The 24,256-nt window shown below is 41.1% G+C and overlaps 1 protein-coding gene across 1 annotated transcript in view; it reads left to right on the top strand.

The window, feature by feature from the left end:
* Positions 1 to 4,029: 4,029 nt before the first annotated feature.
* The window catches only part of gpr139 (G protein-coupled receptor 139), a 43,000-nt gene continuing 22,773 nt past the window's right edge, over positions 4,030 to 24,256 (top strand). Inside the window, exon 1 of the mRNA XM_034191049.1 lies at positions 4,030 to 4,542. Coding sequence (XP_034046940.1) covers positions 4,395 to 4,542 — 148 coding nt within the window. The 5' untranslated portion in view covers positions 4,030 to 4,394. The remainder of the gene's footprint in view (positions 4,543 to 24,256) is intronic.

The raw sequence follows: 24,256 nt of genomic DNA, 5'->3' as shown, positions 1-24,256 counted from the left end.
TCTTTAAAACTATCGGTCACTTTGGAGACTCCTTGGGTATGTAGCGGGATGAAGGTCCCGGGTCCTGATTGAAAAGATGTTCTCGCTAGCTTGGCTAATGAGGAATTCCCCTTTGGCTGACCTAGTAAAGGAATGGTCCTTAGTGCGAGCCGTCCAGGTTCGATCCCACTGCTGTCCCGGCCACAAAGGTCCTGTGGTCACAGGTACCACTGGAATCATTTTATGTCAAATGAGTGGTTACTCAGGGAGACACAGATGAAGAGTATCACTTGCATTGTGAGGGTATGGCAACTATGAGGCACATGTGGCACGTGTTTCTGGGCATGAAGTAGCACACAGGTGCTTCATTGTTCACGACCCCAGCGGCTGAACAAGGTCAAGGGAACACCCCCTGTTTCACTAAGCTGTAGCAGATAGATGGTTTTCGAGATGAGACATTTACACAGTATTTACATACTTCATCTTGATTTAAGGTTTGGTTTAAGCCTCAAGTTTTCAGATTTCAATGTGGGCCACTGTGTAATTATGTTTTTTGGAGTGGCTGATCTAGAGTCTTGACCTTACTTGTGTATATGGCTTTGCTTCTTGTATGTTATAATTTGGTGCTGTGTAAATGTCCTGAATTGGCATCATTGTTGTTGTCATACACTTGTGTCTGACAAGTCAGATGCATGTTTGAAAGTGAGCATGTAGCCAGTTTTCTGACAGGCTCGGGATACCTGCAGTGTTCCAGCCTGAATATCTGAAAAGGGCAACACTGGGACGAGTTGCACTGAGCCAAATGGGACTGCAGTGTTTTGTTGTCAGGTGGTCAAACAAAGTCAGGTCTGTCACTGCATCAGACATGCACCCTCTGGTCTTCTCTTCATCCTCAATTCCCAACAGACCAAGTCATCTCAAGCTTTCTCATTGAGATTTTTTCCACACTTTCATTCAAATCAGTTTTACACTGTTACACTGACAAAAAATTCAAATCCTTTAATTTAATTTCAACCTTCAAATCCCAAAGTGCAGTTTGATAGAATGTGTCCAGTTTCTGCTGCCGATTGACAGATCAATTGTCCAAATTGAAAATCGTGTGGGGCCATTTCTCTATTATATAACAGCTGACACCACAAAGCGATGCTCTTAACACTGAACATCTTTGACCTGCCAATTGGAGATGTTTTTTTTTTAGCAGTGGCGGCACCAAGGGGAGGCTCGGGGGGGCTTAAGCTCCCCAATAATGAGCCAAGCCCCCCCTTCCCCCCAATAATTCTGCCAATAATGTGAATAGCGACTGACATATTTGTGGATCTCAACTGCGGTTTTGCGCTGAGAATGTCTCAATATTGCGTAACTGTTCGAAGTGATGAATGCGTGTGTTTGGTGATCTACCAATGCTGAATCACCCTTCACAAATAGAATTTTCAAATTTGCATTAAATATTTATTTGTAAAAACCCACACGCAAGTTACAAATCAGAAATTTGTGTTTGTGGATCACAAAGCAGGTGTAGAAATCAAAGGATATTTGTAAATCACCTTCTGTGCATTTGCAAGTATTAATGAGACAAATTTAACTCCATACTCCAAAAATTTAGGTTTCCTAAATATTTATTACGGCCACTCTCTTAAAACTTCACTTATCTTTATAATTTTATTACTGGTAAATTTTAGAATTGATTTAGATGAGATATACTTATTATCTCACAGGAATATATCACAATTATCTGGGAACTACTTTTTGCGCAGGAATTCATTAAACATGTCGGCCGCAGCCGCGCACTAACACAGAATATACAGAAGCTGTATATTGTTGTTCAGCAATTATTCTAAGTGATGTATGTGTGCATTGATACCACATTTTAGAGGAGCACGGGTGACTAAAATATATACCTTGGTATTTATAAAGCAATTTATATATATTGTTCATTTCGACGACATTTTGTGGAGCTCCTCCAACTTTTACCCCAGCCCCCCCTTAGCCCCCCAACAAAAATTTCCTGGCACCGCCACTGTTTTTTGGGTAACCAAACATGTTGCATACCATGCACCAAAGGACGAGAGTGAGGGAACACACATCACACTGTGCTGCATCAACAGCTGCAGAATTATGGCTGTATTTCTTTGAGATATGCAAAAAGATGGATATTTAAATGCATGACAACAACAACAACAAAAACCTAAACCAAAACTGATCAGAGAGCACAGCCAGGCCACATAGTGCATCAGATAGCACAATATTTACAGAGGAATCCCGCAAACACTGATACAAGCATCAAATTCAGCACAAGTACTCCTTTGACATTACTCTTTTGAAAAAAACCGATTGGCCACTTGCATTTTTAGAAGGCGGCCAGGTAGAGGTTAATTGAAGAATTACACAGGGGTCAAAATTAAAGATGCTCCAATCAGATTGAAAAGTACACCAAATTATTGTCTGATTCCAAAGATTTCAAAAAGCTATAGTTTGGACTACCTGTGCCTAAATGTTTTGTAGTTATGGGGTAAAAACATCAAGAATAGTGGCAAAGGTCAGTTTCAGCTTGTACAGGGGTCAAAGTCAAAGTTGCTTCAATTTTGGTAAAAAGTGATGCAAATTATTAGTTAACAGGGTTTTAAAAAGGAATAGTTTGCACCATGTGTCATGCTTAGTTATCACATTACCGGGTAACATATGTCACATGTCGTAGAATCCAATGGACGTTGACATTGTTTGACGTTTACTTTGCAGATCAAACATGCAACACAGCCAAAACTATTCCATCTATTAATCCTCTTAGCTCAACTAATAATTTACACTACTTTTTACCAAAATTGGAGCAACTTTAACTTTTGACCCCTGTACAAACTGAAATTGACCTTTGTCACCATTCTTGCTGTTTTTACCCCATAACTCCAGAACATTCAGTCACAGATAGTCCAAACTATACCTTTTTGGAATCTTTGTGATCAGACAAATAATATGGCATAGATTTCAATGTCATTGGAGCATTTGTAAATTTTGACCCCTGTGTAATTCTTCAGTTGACCCCAACATGGCCGTCTAATGAAAATTCAAGTGGCCAATCGATTTTTTCAAAAGAGTAATGCCTAAGGAGTATTTGTGCTGAATTTGGTGCTTGTATCACCATTTGAAGGATTGTTTCAGTAATCTGCTGCACCAACACTGACATTTCATAGTATCAGGCATGTTGAGAAAATAAAAATAATACCATAATATAGTGTCTGGACTATAAGTCATTAAAAAACTGGTTTGGGAGGTTCTGTGACTTATATTCTGAAATGACATATATGAAAAAAAATTCTGCTTTATCATCTATCACCACAAGATGGCATCATCTACAAATGTGACAAGGTGCTGCTGTATACTGAATGAGGTACAGTGATTTATATTCTGGAGCAGCAGAAGAACAACTGCACTACATAGTTATCTGTTATTTTGCTGTCAAGCTCTGAATGAGAAAAAATATTCTTTGTCTTAGAGAATGAGTAAATTTAAAGCTTTATGGCCTTTTCCCAAATTTCCCAAACTAGCAAAATTCAGTTTCTACTGAAATCCAAGCATTAAAATCTAGGTTTATTTTTGTAGCTTGTTGGAAAATTACAGCTCATTTTAATGAAGAAGACATATTTACCTGGGGGGATTTCCAAAATATATTTATTTTTCTTCTAATGCCGTCTACAGGAGCCCATCCCCAATTTCACCCTTCACACCATCACAACGCATATTTCAGAGGTTCAACTACTCTGAGAACATGTGATCATCATATCTGGATGCATAAGCAACTGAATGTGCACTTACACACTGACAGAAATAAAAGACAATAAAGAAGAACTGACACATGCAGATGTATTTTGTGTCTTTGTCCATCAGATTTGTTGCACAGTTACAACGAAGCTCTCACTCTCCTCCCCCCATCCTTTTACCCCAGTCTGCAATCACCCATCCCAGTGTCTCCGTCTCTCTTTCATTTCCCGTCCAACCTTTTTCTCTCCATACCTCCTTCCTTCCCTCCCTCCTCCATCATCCTCCCAGCACTGTGCTCTCAGCTTGCTCTCTCTCTCTTCTTCCCCGCCCCTCACTCTCATACACTCAGGCAGCATCCTCCTCTTTCTACTTCTACCTTCGCACTCACCTCTCCACAGCGCCTTCCGCTCCGCTCCGCTCTCTTTCCCTCTGTCACCCACTAACACATATCATCTCCTGCATCTCGTCTTCTGGCTCCCCTGTCACACTCCGGCTTCTTCTGTTCCTCCCTCCGTCTCAGACACTCAGCCTCAGCTGTCTCACACAAACGCACTCGTACACACTCATGCTGATTGGCATCCAAGGACAGAGCACCCTCTCTGCCAAAGCCAGCTACCAGGCAGTTTTCTTGTGTGGAGAAGCTTGTTGAGTCTGAAGAAACCATGGAGCACAGCCACATCTTTCCTGTTTTTCCTCCTAACGGGAGCACCTGGAGTCCAGGGCATCATCCCCCTGAGGTTACCCAGGGATGCCCCCTCGGACCACTGCCCGTCATCTACTACAGTGTCCTGCTCTGCCTCGGCTTGCCAGGTAAGACAGCTTGGACTATGCTCATATTTGTGCACGTGTTTAAGTGATTTGTATTTTGATTACGCCTGCACCGCTTTGCTGTTACTTGTCTGCAGATTTGAGTCCATGGATGTCACCCACAGCTGTTCCACAGTGTTACTGATTGCATGCTGTTGATTTGTCATTGTGACCTTGTGGCAGTCTCTTCATGTTGCATGTCATTTCCTGCATTTTTCTAAATAAATAAAGAAATCAGTAACTGTGTATACATAGTAAATGTGAGTCATCCACAGTTCAAACAGGTTTGTTGTTAAGAAGGAAAATACATTCAGGCAATGCTTCCTTCATCCGGACTGTACTTTTTCACTAAAAAAAGAAAAAAAGGTCGGGATCTGGTATTGATGTGTACTGCAGATTATACCGGCAATGACTCAGACTTGACCTGAGCGACACGTGCATGTATATGGTGCTTGTTGATGACCTGAAGTGAAGATGCGTCCTTGTTGCGTGACAGATTAGGCTGGTTACCATCACAGTCGGACCTATTTACCGCCTGTCCCACTGCATGATCTATGGACGCCTCACATCACGGTGAGAAGCAAAGTCCAACTTGTGCAAAATGCTGTTGCTCGTCTTTTAACGAACACTTCCAGATGTGAGCATATTACGCCTCTACTTTACTCACTCCACTGGCTTCCAGTTCATTTTAGAATTGATTTTAAGATTTTAATGTTTGTTTGTAAAGCTACTAATGGCCTCTCACCTTCCTACTTGTCTGAAATTTTAACTTGTCGCATTACAGTAGGACATTACGGCCATTTGGTCAGCTTTACTTCAATGCTCCAAGGTCAAAATACAAACTCTGGGGTGATCCTGCTTGTGCGGTACCTGGTCCCAGACTATGGAACACATTACCTTCTGACTATTTCTGACCCAGCACTTTTTAAATCAAAGTTCAAGACTTATTTATTTAAACTGGCTTTTAATACCCAGTGGTCCTGTGACATGTTTTGTTTTTACGTGTCATTTTAACTCTATTGTATGTTTGTTTTATTTTTGTGAATTCTTGATCTTTAATTTTACTGTAAAGCACATTGGACACCATCTGGCTGCTGTAAAGGGCTATAAAATAAGTGTTTTCAATTTCAATTTAATTTCATTTAAATAGCACCAAATCACAACAGAGTTGCCTCAAGGCGCTTCACACAAGTAAAGTCTAACCTTACTAACCCCCAGAGTAACAGTGGTAAGGAAAAACGTGTTGATTGATTGACGTGGTGACAGATAGAGAGAATATCTAGAGGTCAAATAAAACAGGAAAGTGCAAATTAGAGATTGGAGTTCAGATGCTGAAAGCCCTCTGGACGGATAAAGTCACATCTATTATGCTTTGGCACAGTCTGTGGTCAAACAATATAAAGGTCAATACAAGGATTTTGCCATTTAGCCCTTTTAAGTAACATTTGCTTTTGAGGACAATGAGATATTTTAACATAAAATGCATGAATATTCTTAAAAACTTTTATTGCCTCTTCTTTTGTCATAATTCAGTAACTTGATGACCTGCTGAAAGAGCCACTGCATCCAAGGGCGGATTTGAATTTAGGAGAAGGGGGGTTTGTACATTGTGTCCACACATTCCTTGGAATTTTTAAAAATCCATAGCCCTTTTCCTGCATTCTGAGGCAGTCTGGAAACTAAATACTAACTCTCTGTTCATGTTTTCTAATGCACACTTTTTAACACTGGAAATCTTCTAATTCTGCATGCAGTTGTGCTCATCAGTTAGTCTTTGTTATGCAAGACCTTTCCGATGTTTAATAAAACCTTTGGACAGCATCTTTGGGATTGGGGGGGGGGCAGGATGGGAATCATGTTTGCAATACCCTCAACCCCACCTTTAGATCCACCACTGGCATCATTTTTAAACCCTACTGTAAAGTAATGCTGTCACTTTGCCAACAACACCTTTGCACGGTTTGTTTGCATCTCAGGGTGCTCAGCATATGTCAGCACAATTCAGGATAACTCACTTGAACTTGTGCCTGTTTTGAACATGTTGAAGATTTTCTGGTTTGGCTTGGTACATGCTGGCTGCACATCACCGTAAAGAAGCACTGTGCCTTTGGCATGCCATCCCAGGCGAGTGTGAACAGGGGTGATGTTCCTGGCACAAGTAAACAACAACACAACAAAAAAATCTGACTTTTGCCCAGTGGTGTGCCTGACTCACTGACATTGTTTCATTAAAATCATTTAATTTTCCCTATTTGATTTGTAGAAGGTTTCCACATTGCAGTTAAAAAAAGATGTGTGTGTGTGGGGGGGGGTTACTCCTTGAACTTGATATTTACACTTTCCAGTGTTCTTTGACTGTCATTGGTAGAGTGTAGATGATGAAGTGACATTTTTCTGTCCCCATGTGAACAGCATTGTTAGATATACTGTATTTCTGTGTTCAATTATGGTTTTCTTTATATGTTTCTGTACTTGTTTTGATATTAAGTAGTTATTTTATTTGGGGTTATACTTGTAGTTTCATTCTTATTCTCATTTTCCTTTGTTCTCTCTTGGTATGTGCATGTAGAACCGGATTGAACCAGTTTGTACCACTTAGGATAAAGACAGTTAGGTTACAATTATAAATCATATGTGTCCCGTTATTGCGCCGGCCTCGGGCAGGGGGATGGACCTCCCTTCAATGCCCATGGGGGGCCAATACGAGAAGGATTTTGCGAAATAAGGTCCGCCTCTGTCGCACATATGTAATCCTCTAAAAAACTACTTGCATCCATTGTTCTGGGTTTTGTAAGAGCAGATCTTGTCTGTAAGAGAAGTTCTTGCAGGGCCCAGGCCAGATTATTTTTGCTGTGACTTTGATTATATTTAAAAGTGCGGAATAGTTCGAGTTTGTACTTTGTAAGGGGTATTACAGAAAGAACACTGGAAGAAATAACAGCATTAATTTACATAATTGAAAGATACAGAGTTTTTGCATTTGTACAATGTTATATTAAAACTATTGTCCTAGTTCTGATGGTGACTTAAAAACCCAACTTGCTTAGGTTTTCTCTGAAATGCCACAAATTACTCATGTTTACCTGACATAAGAGTGCTTTAAAATTACTCATCTTACTCCCGTCTTTCAAATATGTTCATGTTGCCAGATGTGCTAAAAAGTTTGAAGCACTCACATGGAGGAATTGAGAAATTTCCCACAGTCCTCACTTCAAAATTGATGGAACATTTAGTTTTCCTTCTAACACACACAGTTAACACATGAATGCAGCATGAATTAAAAACAAAATAGGTCCCATGGAAATACTTCAAAAATAGGCCAATTCTACTGGAAACTGTGTACCTGGCAACACTGTATACCAGTTATACATGCACACTGATGTGCACCAAATGCGATCACTTAGCTTGTATTTGGGGTTAAACCACATTTGAACATTATTTTCCCAGTATTATCATTCGAAGTAAATCCACTGCCAAACAAATCAGGTTGTTGCTAAAACTTAAAAGGGACATCTTTTAATTTTTTTGTATAATAGTGTCATTCGAAGTGTTACATAAAACTCATTTTTACAGTTATTTTCAAAATTCGCATTTTCTATTAATAATTATCGCACTAAATAAATTCTCTAAAAATAAATCACTGCTGGAGGCGCTACATTCAAACCGGAAGCGTGACGTAACCGTGTGGTGTAATGTGTTTAAAATACAACAGGAAGCCATAAGCTCTGCACCTCTATGACTTATTATACAGACTCCAAACAGAGCAATTCAACATTTTTACATTTTATTTTATTTTTGTGTTGGTGGATCATGGGATTTATTTTCATCATGGGAAGAGTCAGCTGATTGCTGTGATAAACGCTGATGATGACATGAAAGAATGAGGCGCTGTGACTCTTCAACTTTTAAAATAGATTAATTTTCTTGTTGTGACAAAATGCCGATTTGGAGGAACTTATTTTAAAACGTTGTGTTTGTCAACCACAACAAGGAACTGTTTTCAGATGTTGTCCAAAATCAGGACGCTTTATGTGGATAGGTTTTCGTCAGACTGTGATGATGAATCGGACTGAAACAACGTAACAGGTAAGATTAAGACTTTAGATTTGAATTCATATCATGTCCTCAGCTAGACTGACAATAATAGTCTACTTTTGAACTCATCTTTGGTAAAGACTTACCCCGGTTCTTGGTTGTCTCTACACTCACGGCAACAGCTGGCTTTGGTCTTCTTGACCAGGATCCTGATTCTGGGGCTCACGCTGACTGACACTCTTCCCGCGTTTACACACTTACTGAAGTCAAATAACGTTGGGACTGCAGTGTTTTTCAACAGGTTTTTTGGTTTCGAACCCATGAGCTCCACTCAAAAATCTCTTTCATAGCGGTCCCGCACAAAATGTTTGCTACACACTTTTGACAACCTGTTAACAGGTGGGTCCTAGTTTCATTGCACTTGGCCACTGCCTGAGGCTTTCCTTATTTTTCAGCGGTAGCCCATGATAGCTAATATGTTTTCTCTGTATCCATTGCATGCAAAACATGCAAAACACCCCCATTATCACTAAAAAGCTCTCCTACTTTTTCTCACTTGCACATAGAATTCAATATGGATACATTAAGGTGGGAGCTTGGTCTCCATACGCATACATTATAACATTTCTGACCAGTCAGATGTGTTCTTTATAATTTTTTATTATATTTTATTATATATTATGATAAAAAAAAAAAATCAAAGAAGGGTGGGAAATGCATGTCTTTTTATTTTATAAAAAAAAAAAAAAAAAAAAACAAAAAACAAAAAACAAAAAACAATTATATTTAAGATAGCCCTTCTTTAAAAGTGAGATTTTACTGAGTCACAGCAGATCAACACAGGGGTAAGTGTGTTATTAGTCACCAACAATAAGCCCAAATTTATAAACAGTGAAACTCGAAATACACTAATTATAAAAGCAACTTAAGGGATGACAAGTTTAAATGATACACTAGCCCAAAAGGGACATATTTACTCTGCCTTTCGCATTTTGCAGCACAGGTTCCTCCCCTATGCACTGTCTCCCTGTTGCTGGTGTTGGTTAAGACGTTTGAGAACCCTTTTTGTGAAATGGAGGATTATACATTGCTTATTCCAAGAGATGTCAAGGGAGCATGAATCCCCGTCACCAAAGCAAAATCGACACTGGTGATGACATAATGCAATCTGCATCCTCACCACTCTATGAAGCTAAATCATACACACACCTCAAGTGTAAGATGAATGTCAGCTCTCTAACCAAGAGACTACAACAGAGGATGTACTTTCTGTGGCAGCTAAGGAAGTTCAACCTGCCAAAACAATGATGGTGAACTTCTACACTGCCATCATTGAGTCCATCATCATCTCCTCCATCACTGTCTGGTATGCTGCTGCCACTGTTAAGGACAGGAGCAGACTGCAGCATATCATCCATGCAGCAGAGAAAGTGATCGACTGCGATCTGCCATCCCTACAGGACCTGTACACCTCCAGGGCCCTGATGCAAGCAATGAAGATAGTGGCTGATCCCTCTCACCCAGAACACAAACCTTTTGTTACCCTCCCTCTGGCAGACGGCTGAGGTCTATCAGGAACAAAACCTCAAGACACAAAACAGTGTCTTTCAGTCCGCAGCTAGACTAATTAATAATGCCCTACTTACCCTGCCTCCCTCACTCCCACAAAGTAGAGACTGTGTTGGGAAAGTGTAGTGACATGGACCCACAACAGGGGGCGCAAATGAACGGACAATAGAGGGAGTTAAATTTGAACACTTTACTGTTGTGAATGTCACAACCACACACAGCAGATTATAGAATAAATACAAGTCAATGGATAAAGGTGTCGTGTGGGCAGGCTCGACGATAGGAGACGTCCGTCTGGAGATGAACCGGGAAAGCACCCGATTTCCACCGCCACCGAACCCGAAGAATACTGGAGCCGCCAGGTCCCGAATTCCCCAGGTGGCCACCGTCTCAGCGTGTCGGATCTGTACTGCTGGCGAAGAGCAAAGACAGTCAAGTGTGGGTGTGTGTACAACCCCGTAACAACAACGGTGGGAATTCTACCTCCACCTCTAACACACACTCGTGCAGCATCTGAGTACCACTTATCTGGTGGGACGTAGAACGAAACAGTCGCGGCCCACGCCGGTCCTCTGGGTAGACAGCTGCAACAAAGTAGCTCTTGAAATCAATTAGTTACAATACGCAGGCAGAGAAAGTTACCTCCAAGAAGTACGATATCTCGGCGACGTGGTGGAGGTGTCATCCTGCTTTTATCCGGGGTGAAGTGCAGATGATCGGTGACAGCTGTCATAGTTGATGAGTGACAGCTGTCACCTCGGCTGTTCCTGTAAGGCGGCAGCGCCCCCTCGTGCCTGAAGTGCGGGCTTCAGGCACGAGGGCCAGCAGTACCTCCTCTTCTGGCGGCCCACACAACAGACTGATCATCCCTGTACTGTTCATCTGCATGCCTGCACAGCCCCGTTTCACCATTCCACTATATCTATTTGACAGTAAACTTAGCTTTGCCCCATTTGTTTATTTGGCTCCTTTACTTCTTACAGAAGTATTTATTTTTTTTCCTTTTCTTTTTATCGTTGTTATGCACCTATTACTTCTTACAGTAATATTTTCTTTTATTGTTGTTTATGCACCAATGACACCAGATCAAATTCCTTGTATGTGAGAACTTACTCTGATTCTGTAGATTTAAACATTCATCAATGAATCAACAGTTTTGACAAGGAAAATTACTTCTGCAAATTCCAGTATGTTAATTTTAATGTGTGACATGTTTATCATAGTCATGTCCGTCCTACGACTTCAAAATCTAATCAGCACTAGTCGTGTTATTTCTAATGATCACACGGTCACGCCTCTTTCTGCTCTATATGGCTTTGCTTTGGTGAAGATTAGAAGTGAGATGTTATCCACAGTGTAAGCTGTTCTGAAATGCAAAGTCAAAGCTTTTGCATGCCAAGACTGCAGCAGCTCCACAGATTTGCTGTTGCGTAAAAGCAAAGCCCTTTCTTTCTGATCAAATCCCACCTAATTATTTTTCCTGGATGGCATATTGAGTCTGACTTAAGCACCTCTCTCTCTGCTGCCATTTCAAAGTTCTTTTACAAGGCCAGACGTTCATGTCATTCTGGTGCCAAGTCATCTTTACAAATGGGATTGCGGGTGTTTGCTTAACGACTGAGTAACAAAAACCTGAAAGTGTAATGACATCTTTTGAAATGTTTGGGGTAATGGCAGACCTGAGAGCACTGGGCTGGTGTTTTGCACCAGCGATGTCAATTTATCCAGTCGTTAAGACGCAGCCGGTTCCCTGGTACCTGAGTCATGGGCAGTAACACCGACCCACGCGTTCGCCTGTGGATTGAAGGCTGTTACCAGCTGGATTGCGGAGATGTCGTGATGCCTGCAAGACTGTCACAGATCTGACCTTTATAATGTAGACAGAGACGCGCGGGTCACATCCTGAGCAGCAATTTAAGGCAAAACAAGGAGATGAGAAGAGGGATTACACAAGTCAAGTGGGAGAAATTCATTACGGTGTGACCTGTGAACATAATGAAAAACAGGGGTAAGCAAGGAGAGATGGGAGTGCCGGGAAGAGAAGGACACCCAGAAGAAGAGAGAAGTAAAAAGAGACAGCAGAGAGATTAATAACAGCGCACCAGAGCCGTGAGTGAACGAGCCGCAGATGAATCGCCACAATTTTAATTAGTCGCTAACTTGCTCTCTCTCTTTTTTCTTTCTACTCACTATACTACACGATTTACAACACAGCAGATGTGTGCAGCCCAAAAGGCATAACAGCCCGAACAATAGGCCATGTGAATTTTTTCTGCTTTACACGTACGTCTGAAGGACTTTCTGATCATGACTGGCACTTCAGTTTGGTTTTTAGGCCAACATGTGCTGTAAGGGAACAAGCAAATGAACGCCTGAATGCTCAAATGTTACGTTCACATCCCAGCTTTTGTCGGTGAGGAAAACTTTATGGACTTTGACTTCATGGATGAGGCTGTGATCTTGTGAAATCAATGGATACCCTGATTGCAACATTTGACAAAGTGAGTGAGGAATCACACCATCTGGGTGGATGATTAAGACTAAGATTCAGGCTTTCAATGACGTTACTGCAACATCAGAAGTGTATCTACATTCAGCGAAAGTGTTGATGCTGGTATTTTTGTAGGATAATGAAAGTTCAAGGCTCAGTTTCATAAAGCAGTCTAATCTTTCAGTCTACTAAACTTACTTAGTCGACTACAGTTAGTCACCCAACATTAGCTGTCTAATCACCATTTCACATCAACAGCTAAACTTGTAGATTAGCCTTCTTACATTAGTAAATGATATTCATGGGCATAATGGCCACGCGAGTGCCGTTGCCAAGAAATGCCTTCAATGCACGAGTTTTGTTTACTTCCGGGTTGGTCGTGGTCATGATCTTTCCAGCCTTTGTTTCATTAACTGGCTTTATTAATGGCTCATTCACACATAACACGAAATTGGGCAAAAGAAGCAGAAACCGCTGAAAATCTGCGAAAAAAAGGAAGAAATGGGGAACTGTTAAATTTTCCACCTGCTGTTGGGAGGGACAGGCACAATTTATCATACTTAATTCCTGTTATAAAGAGCAGACTTAGCCTCTGCCTAGATGTACACCAGGAAGCACTGAAATGATGTGGATTACTGTTATCTCTTTTATGTTTTACATGAATTATCTGATGCACTCGTCTCATGAAGACATCAGCCGGGCTCTTGCCTCATGAAGGGCTGGCTCTCATGTCATGAATACATCAGCCGGCATGGCACGTCCAGTGCACAGTGATCCGCTGGTGACCGAGTTCCAAATGTGATATGTGTTTTAATTATTACAGTGTGGGGAAATCCCACAGTTACATGTGTCTCGCTGTGATTTTCTGCATGGCACAATAGTCACCATTGTTGCAGTGCACTGACGCGGTGGTCAGCTGACAGACATTGTATGGCCACAGTAAAGCGTATGAGCAAAGCGATCACACATGAATGAGTTCACACCTTTACCCTTATTTCTTTTATTTAATTTCCACTATTTCTGTCTGTCATATAAACTACAATTTATATGGTGGAAGTGACATCAACCTCCCCAGCTTGTTATGTGGGCCGCTGAAGAGGAGGTACTGCTGGCCCACCACCACCAGAGGGCGCCCTGCTTGGAGTGCGGGCTCCAAGCACGAGAGGGTGCCAGACCCAGAAGAAGTGACAGCTGTCACTCATCGCACCAGCTGTCACTCATCTACACCACTACATAAGCCGGACTGCAACTCCACCTCCCCGCCGAGAAATCGACTACCAAGAGGTAATTTCTCTGCTGACTAATATGTTGTGTAATAATCTGAACTTCTGTTGCAGCCGTTTTCCTGGTATTTTCCTTATCTGTGGGATTGGCATTTGGTGTGATCAGCGACGGCTTCGCCTCACACCCCAACCCAGATAAGTGGTTAATCAGGAGCTGCACGAGTGTGTGATTGGAGGTGGAGGTGCTCCCTCCTAACTGTGTGCAGACTGTGGATTACTGAGTGTGCGGACTCACACTCACTCATCTTGTCTTTGCTTTCTGCCAGCAGTACCAGGGTCGACAGCCAAAGACAGAGGCCACCTGGGGACTCGGGACTTGGCGGCTCCGGTGTTCTTCAGACCGTTGGTGGTGGAAGCCGTGTGGGACGCGGCTTCTCTCTCGTCGGGGGTCTTCTATCTTCAAGCCTGCCCACACGTCACCTGGTGTTAATTGACTTTACAATTTTTGTGTGTTTAGTGTGTGTTGTCACAACATTAAATTGTTACTTTTGGCTTATTCATTGTCCATTCTTTAGCGCCCCCCTGTTGTGGGTCGTGCTACGACACCTTCCCAACACAGCTGGCTCATTAATTTCACACAGTGCCGTGCACTCAGACGCTGGCTGGTCCTCATGTGATCGTGTCTGTATGTAATTATCAGCATGTTATGAGGGCATGAGCGCCCGCACACGTGCATTACGTGTTCGCCAGCTGAGTTGCAGTACACAGTGGACCCTCAGCCACAGCTGACAATGTTGGAATCATGGTGTGTGTGTGTTGGGGGGTCACACTCCACAAGACATTTGTGTTGGGGGGATGACACACTCCCTGGGAGTTTGGCCAAGTCACACTCATGTGTGTTGCTTGGTAACGCCACACTCGTGTTGCACTTAGACAATTTCAGAGACAGCTCAAATGTGGTCATCTGCAGTCTACTTTCATGCCGGCAGTGTGAATAGCCCCGCCTTTTCTAAGTGCCCAGGGAGCGGTGTTGGAGGTTCGTGTGTGGCACCTGGAATTTGGCCGACACCTGCCGAGAGGGGGTTGAATGGGCATTTGCAGGGTACTCTCTGTCTTTTGGCCGCTGGTGTGAGCGAATGGTTATGGCAACAACTGTACGAAGCATTTGAGGCAGCTCTGATTCTTCATGAGTGGCATTCAATTCCTCCTTCGTGCGCCAGTCAGCTTCAATCGTGTTATGTGTGAAGGGGCTCTAACATTTACAGACACATACGAACTGCGGAACGTTGTACTTAGCTCTTAGCCTAGCAGTTCTTCTTCTACATACTTACAGCACTTCCATCAAGTCTTTTTGTGCACACAACGCTGCCCAGTGTAACAGCGACGCCCGGTGGCTAATGTGAGAACTGTCATAAACACATCACGTGATAGTTGTCTGCTACAGCCATGGCCAAAAGCAGCGGAAGCTCTCCTTTTGAAGGAATACGAGCGACGTAGGGGTGCTCTCGAGTGTTCCATCAGGTGTTGGTACATGATAGCTGCCACTTTTGAAGTAATATTTAAGGTTGTCAACTAAAATAAGATTAGCCTCCCCTCTACGAGGCTAAAAACTTAGCGGTAAGGCGAAACTTCAGCTGACAAAGCGCCTTGTGCAACAACTAATGTCAAAAAATGAATCAACTAAGTGCATTTAGTCCACTAAACAAGATTAGACTTCTTTATGAAACTGGGCCCAAGTCTTTAGGGTCCTGGTGTTTCCTCTCACTGTATGATTGTGAGACTTGGATGCAAATGACAAATGCCCATAACTTGGCCAAAGAAAAGTGGACACAGTCCCTTCAATGTGTTGCAGATGTGACAATCTGAACAATAGACAATATTTAATAGAGAACATTTCCATTCTTCAGCTGTAATCCTGTGCACACCGTGTGCACATTTTTGTCATCATTCAATATAAAGCTTGTGTGAAACTATATTTAACATCTTGACTGAAATATGCTTTGCACAAATGATAGTTGTGCTTGGAAGAAAAGCTGGCAGACTCCAGAACACGATAAAAACACAATGTTCCATTCATTCATCAAAAACATTCAAGCGTATACTGCTCCAGTCATGAAAAAAACAAAAAACAAAAAACAGCAACTCACCAGGGGAGGTGATGGTCTAGTGGTTAAAGCATTGGGCTTGAGACCAGAGGGTCCTTGGTCAAATCCCAGCCTGACTGGAAAATCACTAAGGGCTCTGGGCAAGGTCCTTAATCCCCTAGTTGCTCCCGGTGTGTAATGAGCGCTTTGTATGGCAGCACTCTGACATCGTGGTGAATGTGAGGCATTGATGTGTGTAAAGCGCTTTGAGCGTCTGATGCAGATGGAAAAATCGCCATATAAGTGTAGTCCATTTAACTCAATATTTTCAGGTGTTTAGAATCAGTAAAAGGTACATTGTACACAGGTGAAGCTGACCTGACCCTCTCGGACTTTGTCCCTGTACTTGGAGGTCTCAGGGTCACCCGGCTTGTCCTGGTCTCTCCCCAGCAGCTCTCAGACCATTTTTGAATTTATTGTAAACCAAAGTGTCCATATCAGAGGGCCAACGGTCTTGATCCGGAGGGCCTCACGTTCCTGTCCGAACCCGACAGACATTTTAATGCTTCTGTCAAAACCTGTTATTTCCAGCCAAAACAAATCCCGCAAACAGGAAGCCGCTGGATCCTGTATTTTCTTTCTTTTTAATTAACAAAAACAGATGTTTGCCTCATGTGAAACAGCCCTGTCGGCGCACACAGCGTAAATAAATTCTTTTAATCTGACTCGTTGCCTCCTTTCATCTGGATACATAAACACAGACACAACGGTGTCCAAATAAGATGTCCTAGTTTTTGAAATACTTTAATTCCTTATTGTGAAAAACTATTTGTGAATGAATGCAGCATTTTTGAAGAAGTCTCTCTGTGTAATACAGTGTTTCGGCTACTTTTTCTGTCCTGCTGTTGCTTTGTCCCGCTACCAACATAAAGGAAAAAAAAACAAAACAAAAAACTTATTTTAGAAGCTGAAAAAGATTTATTCGCGTCACAGTGCTCCATTTATTCACGATCCCTGTTCACAACAATTTGCTCGTGATGAAAATAAATCTCATTAACGACCTACAGACAAAACAAAAAATTAATAAAAAAAATAAACAAGGATTTTGGACAAACATGCATTAAATGCTTTAACCCGTATGCCAGGGAGCAGGGTTGGGAGTTCACGCGAACTCCAGCAATATTTACGCACCACTGCACATGCGTACTCAGAATATAGCAACAGCCTGTTAGATTTTGCTTATTTAAATTTGATTATTTAAATTTATTAAACCTTTTTCAATGATTCCGTGCTATTAACTCATCAACTAGAAGCAACTCTACCTATGTAATATTAGAGAGTTCAATCTACAGCCAATTGTCTGGCTTTAAACAACAACAAAAAAACTGTGAAACTTGCAAGCAGACAAAGATAATTTCCACAAGATTCTGAGTAATATCGGCATCATTTTGAGTCTACAAATGTGGAACACAGAAACAAACAGGAGTGCAATTTGTTTTAAGAATAAAGACATAATTGTCAGATAACTGATATGTTTTGAGTGCAGCACGGTGGCTTAGTGGTTAGCACTGGTGCCAACGCCAAGAAGTCTTGGGATCGCTTCCCACCCTTTCTGTGTGGAGGGTGTGCATGTTCTCCCCGTGTTTGCGTGGGATCACTCCGGGTGCTCTGCTTCCATCCCACATCCAAACACATGCAGGTAGGTAAACTGGAAACTTGAAATTGTCCGTAGGACAATTGTGGGTGTGTCTGTTTGTCTACAGTATATGTGGCCCTACAACGTGTCCTGGTCCAGGGTGTACCCTGCTTCACGCCCAAAGACTGCTGGATAGGTTGCAGTAGACAATGGACTGATATATTTTGAGATACTTCACGTAAATTGAGGAGGTAATGGTCAAGTGGCGAAATCTTCGTCAGGCTAGAAAACCACACGCCCCTTAGGGCAAGGTTCCTAATGCCCAAATTGCTCCTGGTGTGCAGTTGAGCACCTTGCATTGAAGCACCCTGACGTGTGTGTGTGTGTGTGTGTGTGTGTTTGTGTGTGTGTGAGAGAGAGAGAGTAAATATCATCCCTGACATTCACAGGAAAACGCTTTAACCATGAATGTGCTATATAAATATAGACCATTTATAATTTGAGATAAAGAGCAAAAAGAAGATCTGTGTTTATGTTTTTGAATGAAGTGTATCATTTTGGGCCCTGTGATAGACTGGCATCCTGTCCAGGGTGGATCCCACCTCACACCCTGGTGCTGGTGTCGCCGACCGAACAGTCCCCCCCTAAAAATCGGTCCGCCCTGCCTTCACTGCGCATGCGTCATTAGCCACGGTTCACTGATTATCACGTTGTTTCTGTTTCAAACTGCACTCCAGTCATCATCTATCTCAGCGACAGGTGTCTGAAGCTTTTGTACGACAATCATTTCCACATAAATTCAGCATTATTCATCATAAAAGACGGAGGACGCGATCAAGCACTGCGGCTATACGAGGTGCCAACTGATGTGTTCACTGCGCGTCGGTCATTTCAAAGCATCACAGATTATTGCCTCGTTTCTGCTTAAAACTGACTTTAGAATGATTTAAGAGGTTGTACCTTGTCACCTCATGGTTAATAATCCCATTAATACATTTAATTCACTTTGGGTGAAGAGACTCCGTCTCAGACGAGCTGCTGAGCTCCTAAATGACGCATGCACAGTGGAGGCAGGGCGGACCAATTTTAGGGGTGCACAGGTCGGTCTGCGACACCCGGATAGGCTCCAGTACCCTGTAACCCTTAATTGGAGTAAGCGGGTATAGAAAATGGATGGATAGATGATGATGTAACATTTTAGTGATTGATAATTGAAGTAATCCAAACGTTTTTCAGATTGACTTACTTTTTTGGTCCAATGGCTATTCATGTGTTTAAAGTGGGCAGAGGTCATGGCCAAGCAGTTAAGTGCATTATTTACAGAGCTGAAGGTCCCGTTTCAAGGTGGTGGAGTTTGCGTCAGGAAGGTGCATCTGGCATAAATCAATATGCAAATCAATATGCAGCTCCACCTCGGATCTGTGTGGTGACCCAAGTGAAAAACATGGGAGAAGCCAAATGGGTTTTACTTACTGATTATAAGTTAAGGTCATCTGACACAACTCTGTGACTGGATGTCTTTAAAACTATCGGTCACTTTGGAGACTCCTGGGGTATGTACGGGATGAAGGTCCCGGTCCTGATTGAAAAAGATGTTCTCGCTAGCTTGGCTAATGAGAATTCCCTTTGGCTGACCTAGTAAAGGAATGTCCTTAGTGCGAGCCGTCCAGGTTCGATCCCACTGCTGTCCCGGCCACAAAGGTCCTGTGGTCACAGGTACCACTGGAATCATTTTATGTCAAATGAGTGGTTACTCAGGGAGACACAGATGAAGAGTATCACTTGCATTGTGAGGGTATGGCAACTATGAGGCACATGTGGCACGTGTTTCTGGGCATGAAGTAGCACACAGGTGCTTCATTGTTCACGACCCCAGCGGCTGAACAAGGTCAAGGGAACACCCCCTGTTTCACTAAGCTGTAGCAGATAGATGGTTTCGAGATGAGACATTTACACAGTATTTACATACTTCATCTTGATTTAAGGTTTGGTTTAAGCCTCAAAGTTTTCAGATTTCAATGTGGGCCACTGTGTAATTATGTTTTTTGGAGTGGCTGATCTAGAGTCTTGACCTTACTTGTGTATATGGCTTTGCTTCTTGTATGTTATAATTTGGTGCTGTGTAAATGTCCTGAATTGGCATCATTGTTGTTGTCATACACTTGTGTCTGACAAGTCAGATGCATGTTTGAAAGTGAGCATGTAGCCAGTTTTCTGACAGGCTCGGGATACCTGCAGTGTTCCAGCCTGAATATCTGAAAAGGGCAACACTGGGACGAGTTGCACTGAGCCAAATGGGACTGCAGTGTTTTGTTGTCAGGTGGTCAAACAAAGTCAGGTCTGTCACTGCATCAGACATGCACCCTCTGGTCTTCTCTTCATCATCCTCAATTCCCAACAGACCAAGTCATCTCAAGCTTTCTCATTGAGATTTTTTCCACACTTTCATTCAAATCAGTTTTACACTGTTACACTGACAAAAAATTCAAATCCTTTAATTTAATTTCAACCTTCAAATCCCAAAGTGCAGTTTGATAGAATGTGTCCAGTTTCTGCTGCCGATTGACAGATCAATTGTCCAAATTGAAAATCGTGTGGGCCATTTCTCTATATATAACAGCTGACACCACAAAGCGATGCTCTTAACACTGAACATCTTTGACCTGCCAATTGGAGATGTTTTTTTTTTTAGCAGTGGCGGCACCAAGGGGAGGCTCGGGGGGGCTTAAGCTCCCCAATAATGAGCCAAGCCCCCCCTTCCCCCCAATAATTCTGCCAATAATGTGAATAGCGACTGACATATTTGTGGATCTCAACTGCGGTTTTGCGCTGAGAATGTCTCAATATTGCGTAACTGTTCGAAGTGATGAATGCGTGTGTTTGGTGATCTACCAATGCTGAATCACCCTTCACAAATAGAATTTTCAAATTTGCATTAAATATTTATTTGTAAAAACCCACACGCAAGTTACAAATCAGAAATTTGTGTTTGTGGATCACAAAGCAGGTGTAGAAATCAAAGGATATTTGTAAATCACCTTCTGTGCATTTGCAAGTATTAATGAGACAAATTTAACTCCATATTCCAAAAATTTAGGTTTCCTAAATATTTATTACGGCCACTCTCTTAAAACTTCACTTATCTTTATAATTTTATTACTGGTAAATTTTAGAATTGATTTAGATGAGATATACTTATTATCTCACAGGAATATATCACAATTATCTGGGAACTACTTTTTGCGCAGGAATTCATTAACATGTCGGCCGCAGCCGCGCACTAACACAGAATATACAGAAGCTGTATATTGTTGTTCAGCAATTATTCTAAGTGATGTATGTGTGCATTGATACCACATTTTAGAGGAGCACGGGTGACTAAAATATATACCTTGGTATTTATAAAGCAATTTACTATATATTGTTCATTTCGACGACATTTTGTGGAGCTCCTCCAACTTTACCCCAGCCCCCCCTTAGCCCCCCAACAAAAATTTCCTGGCACCGCCACTGTTTTTTGGGTAACCAAACATGTTGCATACCATGCAACCAAAGGACGAGAGTGAGGGAACACACATCACACTGTGCTGCATCAACAGCTGCAGAATTATGGCTGTATTTCTTTGAGATATGCAAAAAGATGGATATTTAAATGCATGACAACAACAACAACAAAAACCTAAACCAAAACTGATCAGAGAGCACAGCCAGGCCACATAGTGCATCAGATAGCACAATATTTACAGAGGAATCCCGCAAACACTGATACAAGCATCAAATTCAGCACAAGTACTCCTTTGACATTACTCTTTTGAAAAAAACCGATTGGCCACTTGCATTTTTAGAAGGCGGCCAGGTAGAGGTTAATTGAAGAATTACACAGGGGTCAAAATTAAAGATGCTCCAATCAGATTGAAAAGTACACCAAATTATTTGTCTGATTCCAAAGATTTCAAAAAGCTATAGTTTGGACTACCTGTGCCTAAATGTTTTGTAGTTATGGGGTAAAAACATCAAGAATAGTGGCAAAGGTCAGTTTCAGCTTGTACAGGGGTCAAAGTCAAAGTTGCTTCAATTTTGGTAAAAAGTGATGCAAATTATTAGTTAACAGGGTTTTAAAAAGGAATAGTTTGCACCATGTGTCATGCTTAGTTATCACATTACCGGGTAACATATGTCACATGTCGTAGAATCCAATAGACGTTGACATTGTTTGACGTTTACTTTGCAGATCAAACATGCAACACAGCCAAAACTATTCCATCTATTAATCCTCTTAGCTCAACTAATAATTTACACCACTTTTTACCAAAATTGGAGCAACTTTAACTTTTGACCCCTGTACAAACTGAAATTGACCTTTGTCACCATTCTTGCTGTTTTTACCCCATAACTCCAGAACATTCAGTCACAGATAGTCCAAACTATACCTTTTTGGAATCTTTGTGATCAGACAAATAATATGGCATAGATTTCAATGTCATTGGAGCATTTGTAAATTTTGACCCCTGTGTAATTCTTCAGTTGACCCCAACATGGCCGTCTAATGAAAATTCAAGTGGCCAATCGATTTTTTCAAAAGAGTAATGCCTAAGGAGTATTTGTGCTGAATTTGGTGCTTGTATCACCATTTGAAGGATTGTTTCAGTAATCTGCTGCACCAACACTGACATTTCATAGTATCAGGCATGTTGAGAAAATAAAAATAATACCATATAATATATGTGTCTGGACTATAAGTCATTAAAAAACTGGTTTGGGAGGTTCTGTGACTTATATTCTGAAATGACATATATGAAAAAAAATTCTGCTTTATCATCTATCACCACAAGATGGCATCATCTACAAATGTGACAAGGTGCTGCTGTATACTGAATGAGGTACAGTGATTTATATTCTGGAGCAGCAGAAGAACAACTGCACTACATAGTTATCTGTTATTTTGCTGTCAAGCTCTGAATGAGAAAAAATATTCTTTGTCTTAGAGAATGAGTAAATTTAAAGCTTTATGGCCTTTTCCCAAATTTCCCAAACTAGCAAAATTCAGTTTCTACTGAAATCCAAGCATTAAAATCTAGGTTTATTTTTGTAGCTTGTTGGAAAATTACAGCTCATTTTAATGAAGAAGACATATTTACCTGGGGGGATTTCCAAAAATATATTTTATTTTTCTTCTAATGCCGTCTACAGGAGGAAGCGTGTGCGCATGCATAAGGTTTTGAAATTACACGAAATTACCTTTGACTTTGTGTGACTGACAGGGCGTGCATCTGTAAGATATCTTGTAAATCACTTCAGATGTGTTATGTATAAATAAGTGTTTTCCACCAACTTGGTTAATTATGTATGAGCAAGCAGTCAGCTGATGTCACCATGCCTTTCTCTGATTGGCTGTTGCCATGTGCTTTCCAGCATCCCTCACGCAAGTCGGGGAAAGCCCCCACATGATCTATGACACTGCTACGGTTGCTACTGAAAGTAGTTCATGGCCACCTCCCTTCAGGGAAAGTTATTAATTTTTTCCAGACAGCACAAATTTTGGTCATATTGGTAATGTCATATTTATTCCTTATTTAAAGGCCAAGGAATAAAATGACTAGTGGCTGTACACCTTTAAGAAATCATGCACTCAAACTGAAAGACCACACTCTGGAATAAAAAGAGGGACTATAACTTTTACACTACTCACTAAAACACGTTTGGTGTGAGTCAGAGGAACAGCAATGGCAAATCAGCTAAACTGTAGTAAGTTTTTTTTTTTTTGCATTGTAAATGAATAATATGTCAAGTTTTCAAACATTTAATTACATTACATATTTACCTCGGCTATGATCAATTTGTTCAGTGGCCACAACAAGCAGCTTACATTATGCAGTGTTTGCATTATCGATAAATAACTTATGTGCCAATTAAATACATTAAATTAAATACTTCTTGTAGCAACAAGTGGTAGCAACACATTTCAAAAATAAATGTGACTTATATACCAGTTAGATTATGTTTTTTGCTAATCATGACATATTTTTTGAACAGATGCAACATCAGTGCACCTATAGTTGGGAAAATATGGTACTTATTTCCATAAATGTAGCCTTTTTCCTATACATTAGCATGGTACCAAGAATTTGACCTTTATCTCTGACCTTGATTGTTCACTGATCCTAACCAAACTAAAAACACTTCCCATTGGCACAGTGTATCTATGCCAAGTGTAACCAAAATCGTATTTACATGTTCTACGGAGATCTTGCTAGTATGCACATAGTCACATTGAGACCAAGGAATTCACAAGACCATATACTTCCATACTTCCAGCGGTGTCACTGATAAAATTTTAATGTGTGCAGTTTTTTCACTTCTTTCATCTGTGCATGCTTCTGTGGATATGTTGCCAAATGTCAGGGGTTGCTCATTGTACATATATATATATATATATATATATATATATATATATATATATATATATATATATATATATATATATATATATATATATATATATATATATATATGTATGTATGTGTGTGTGATTTTCCTTTATAAATCATTGGTTGTCTGAATCAGAAATTTCAGTTAAATATATCATATAGCAGATGAACACATTGATATATAAGAAGTGAAATAAAGTTTCTAGTATTTATAGTGTTTGTCTGCTATATGATATATTTAACTGAAATTT

This window comes from Thalassophryne amazonica, chromosome 16 (assembly GCF_902500255.1).
Source record: "Thalassophryne amazonica chromosome 16, fThaAma1.1, whole genome shotgun sequence".
In the NCBI taxonomy this organism is placed as follows: domain Eukaryota; kingdom Metazoa; phylum Chordata; class Actinopteri; order Batrachoidiformes; family Batrachoididae; genus Thalassophryne; species Thalassophryne amazonica.
The sequence above is the reverse complement of the archived record's forward strand: the minus strand, read 5'-3'. Positions and strand labels throughout refer to the sequence as shown.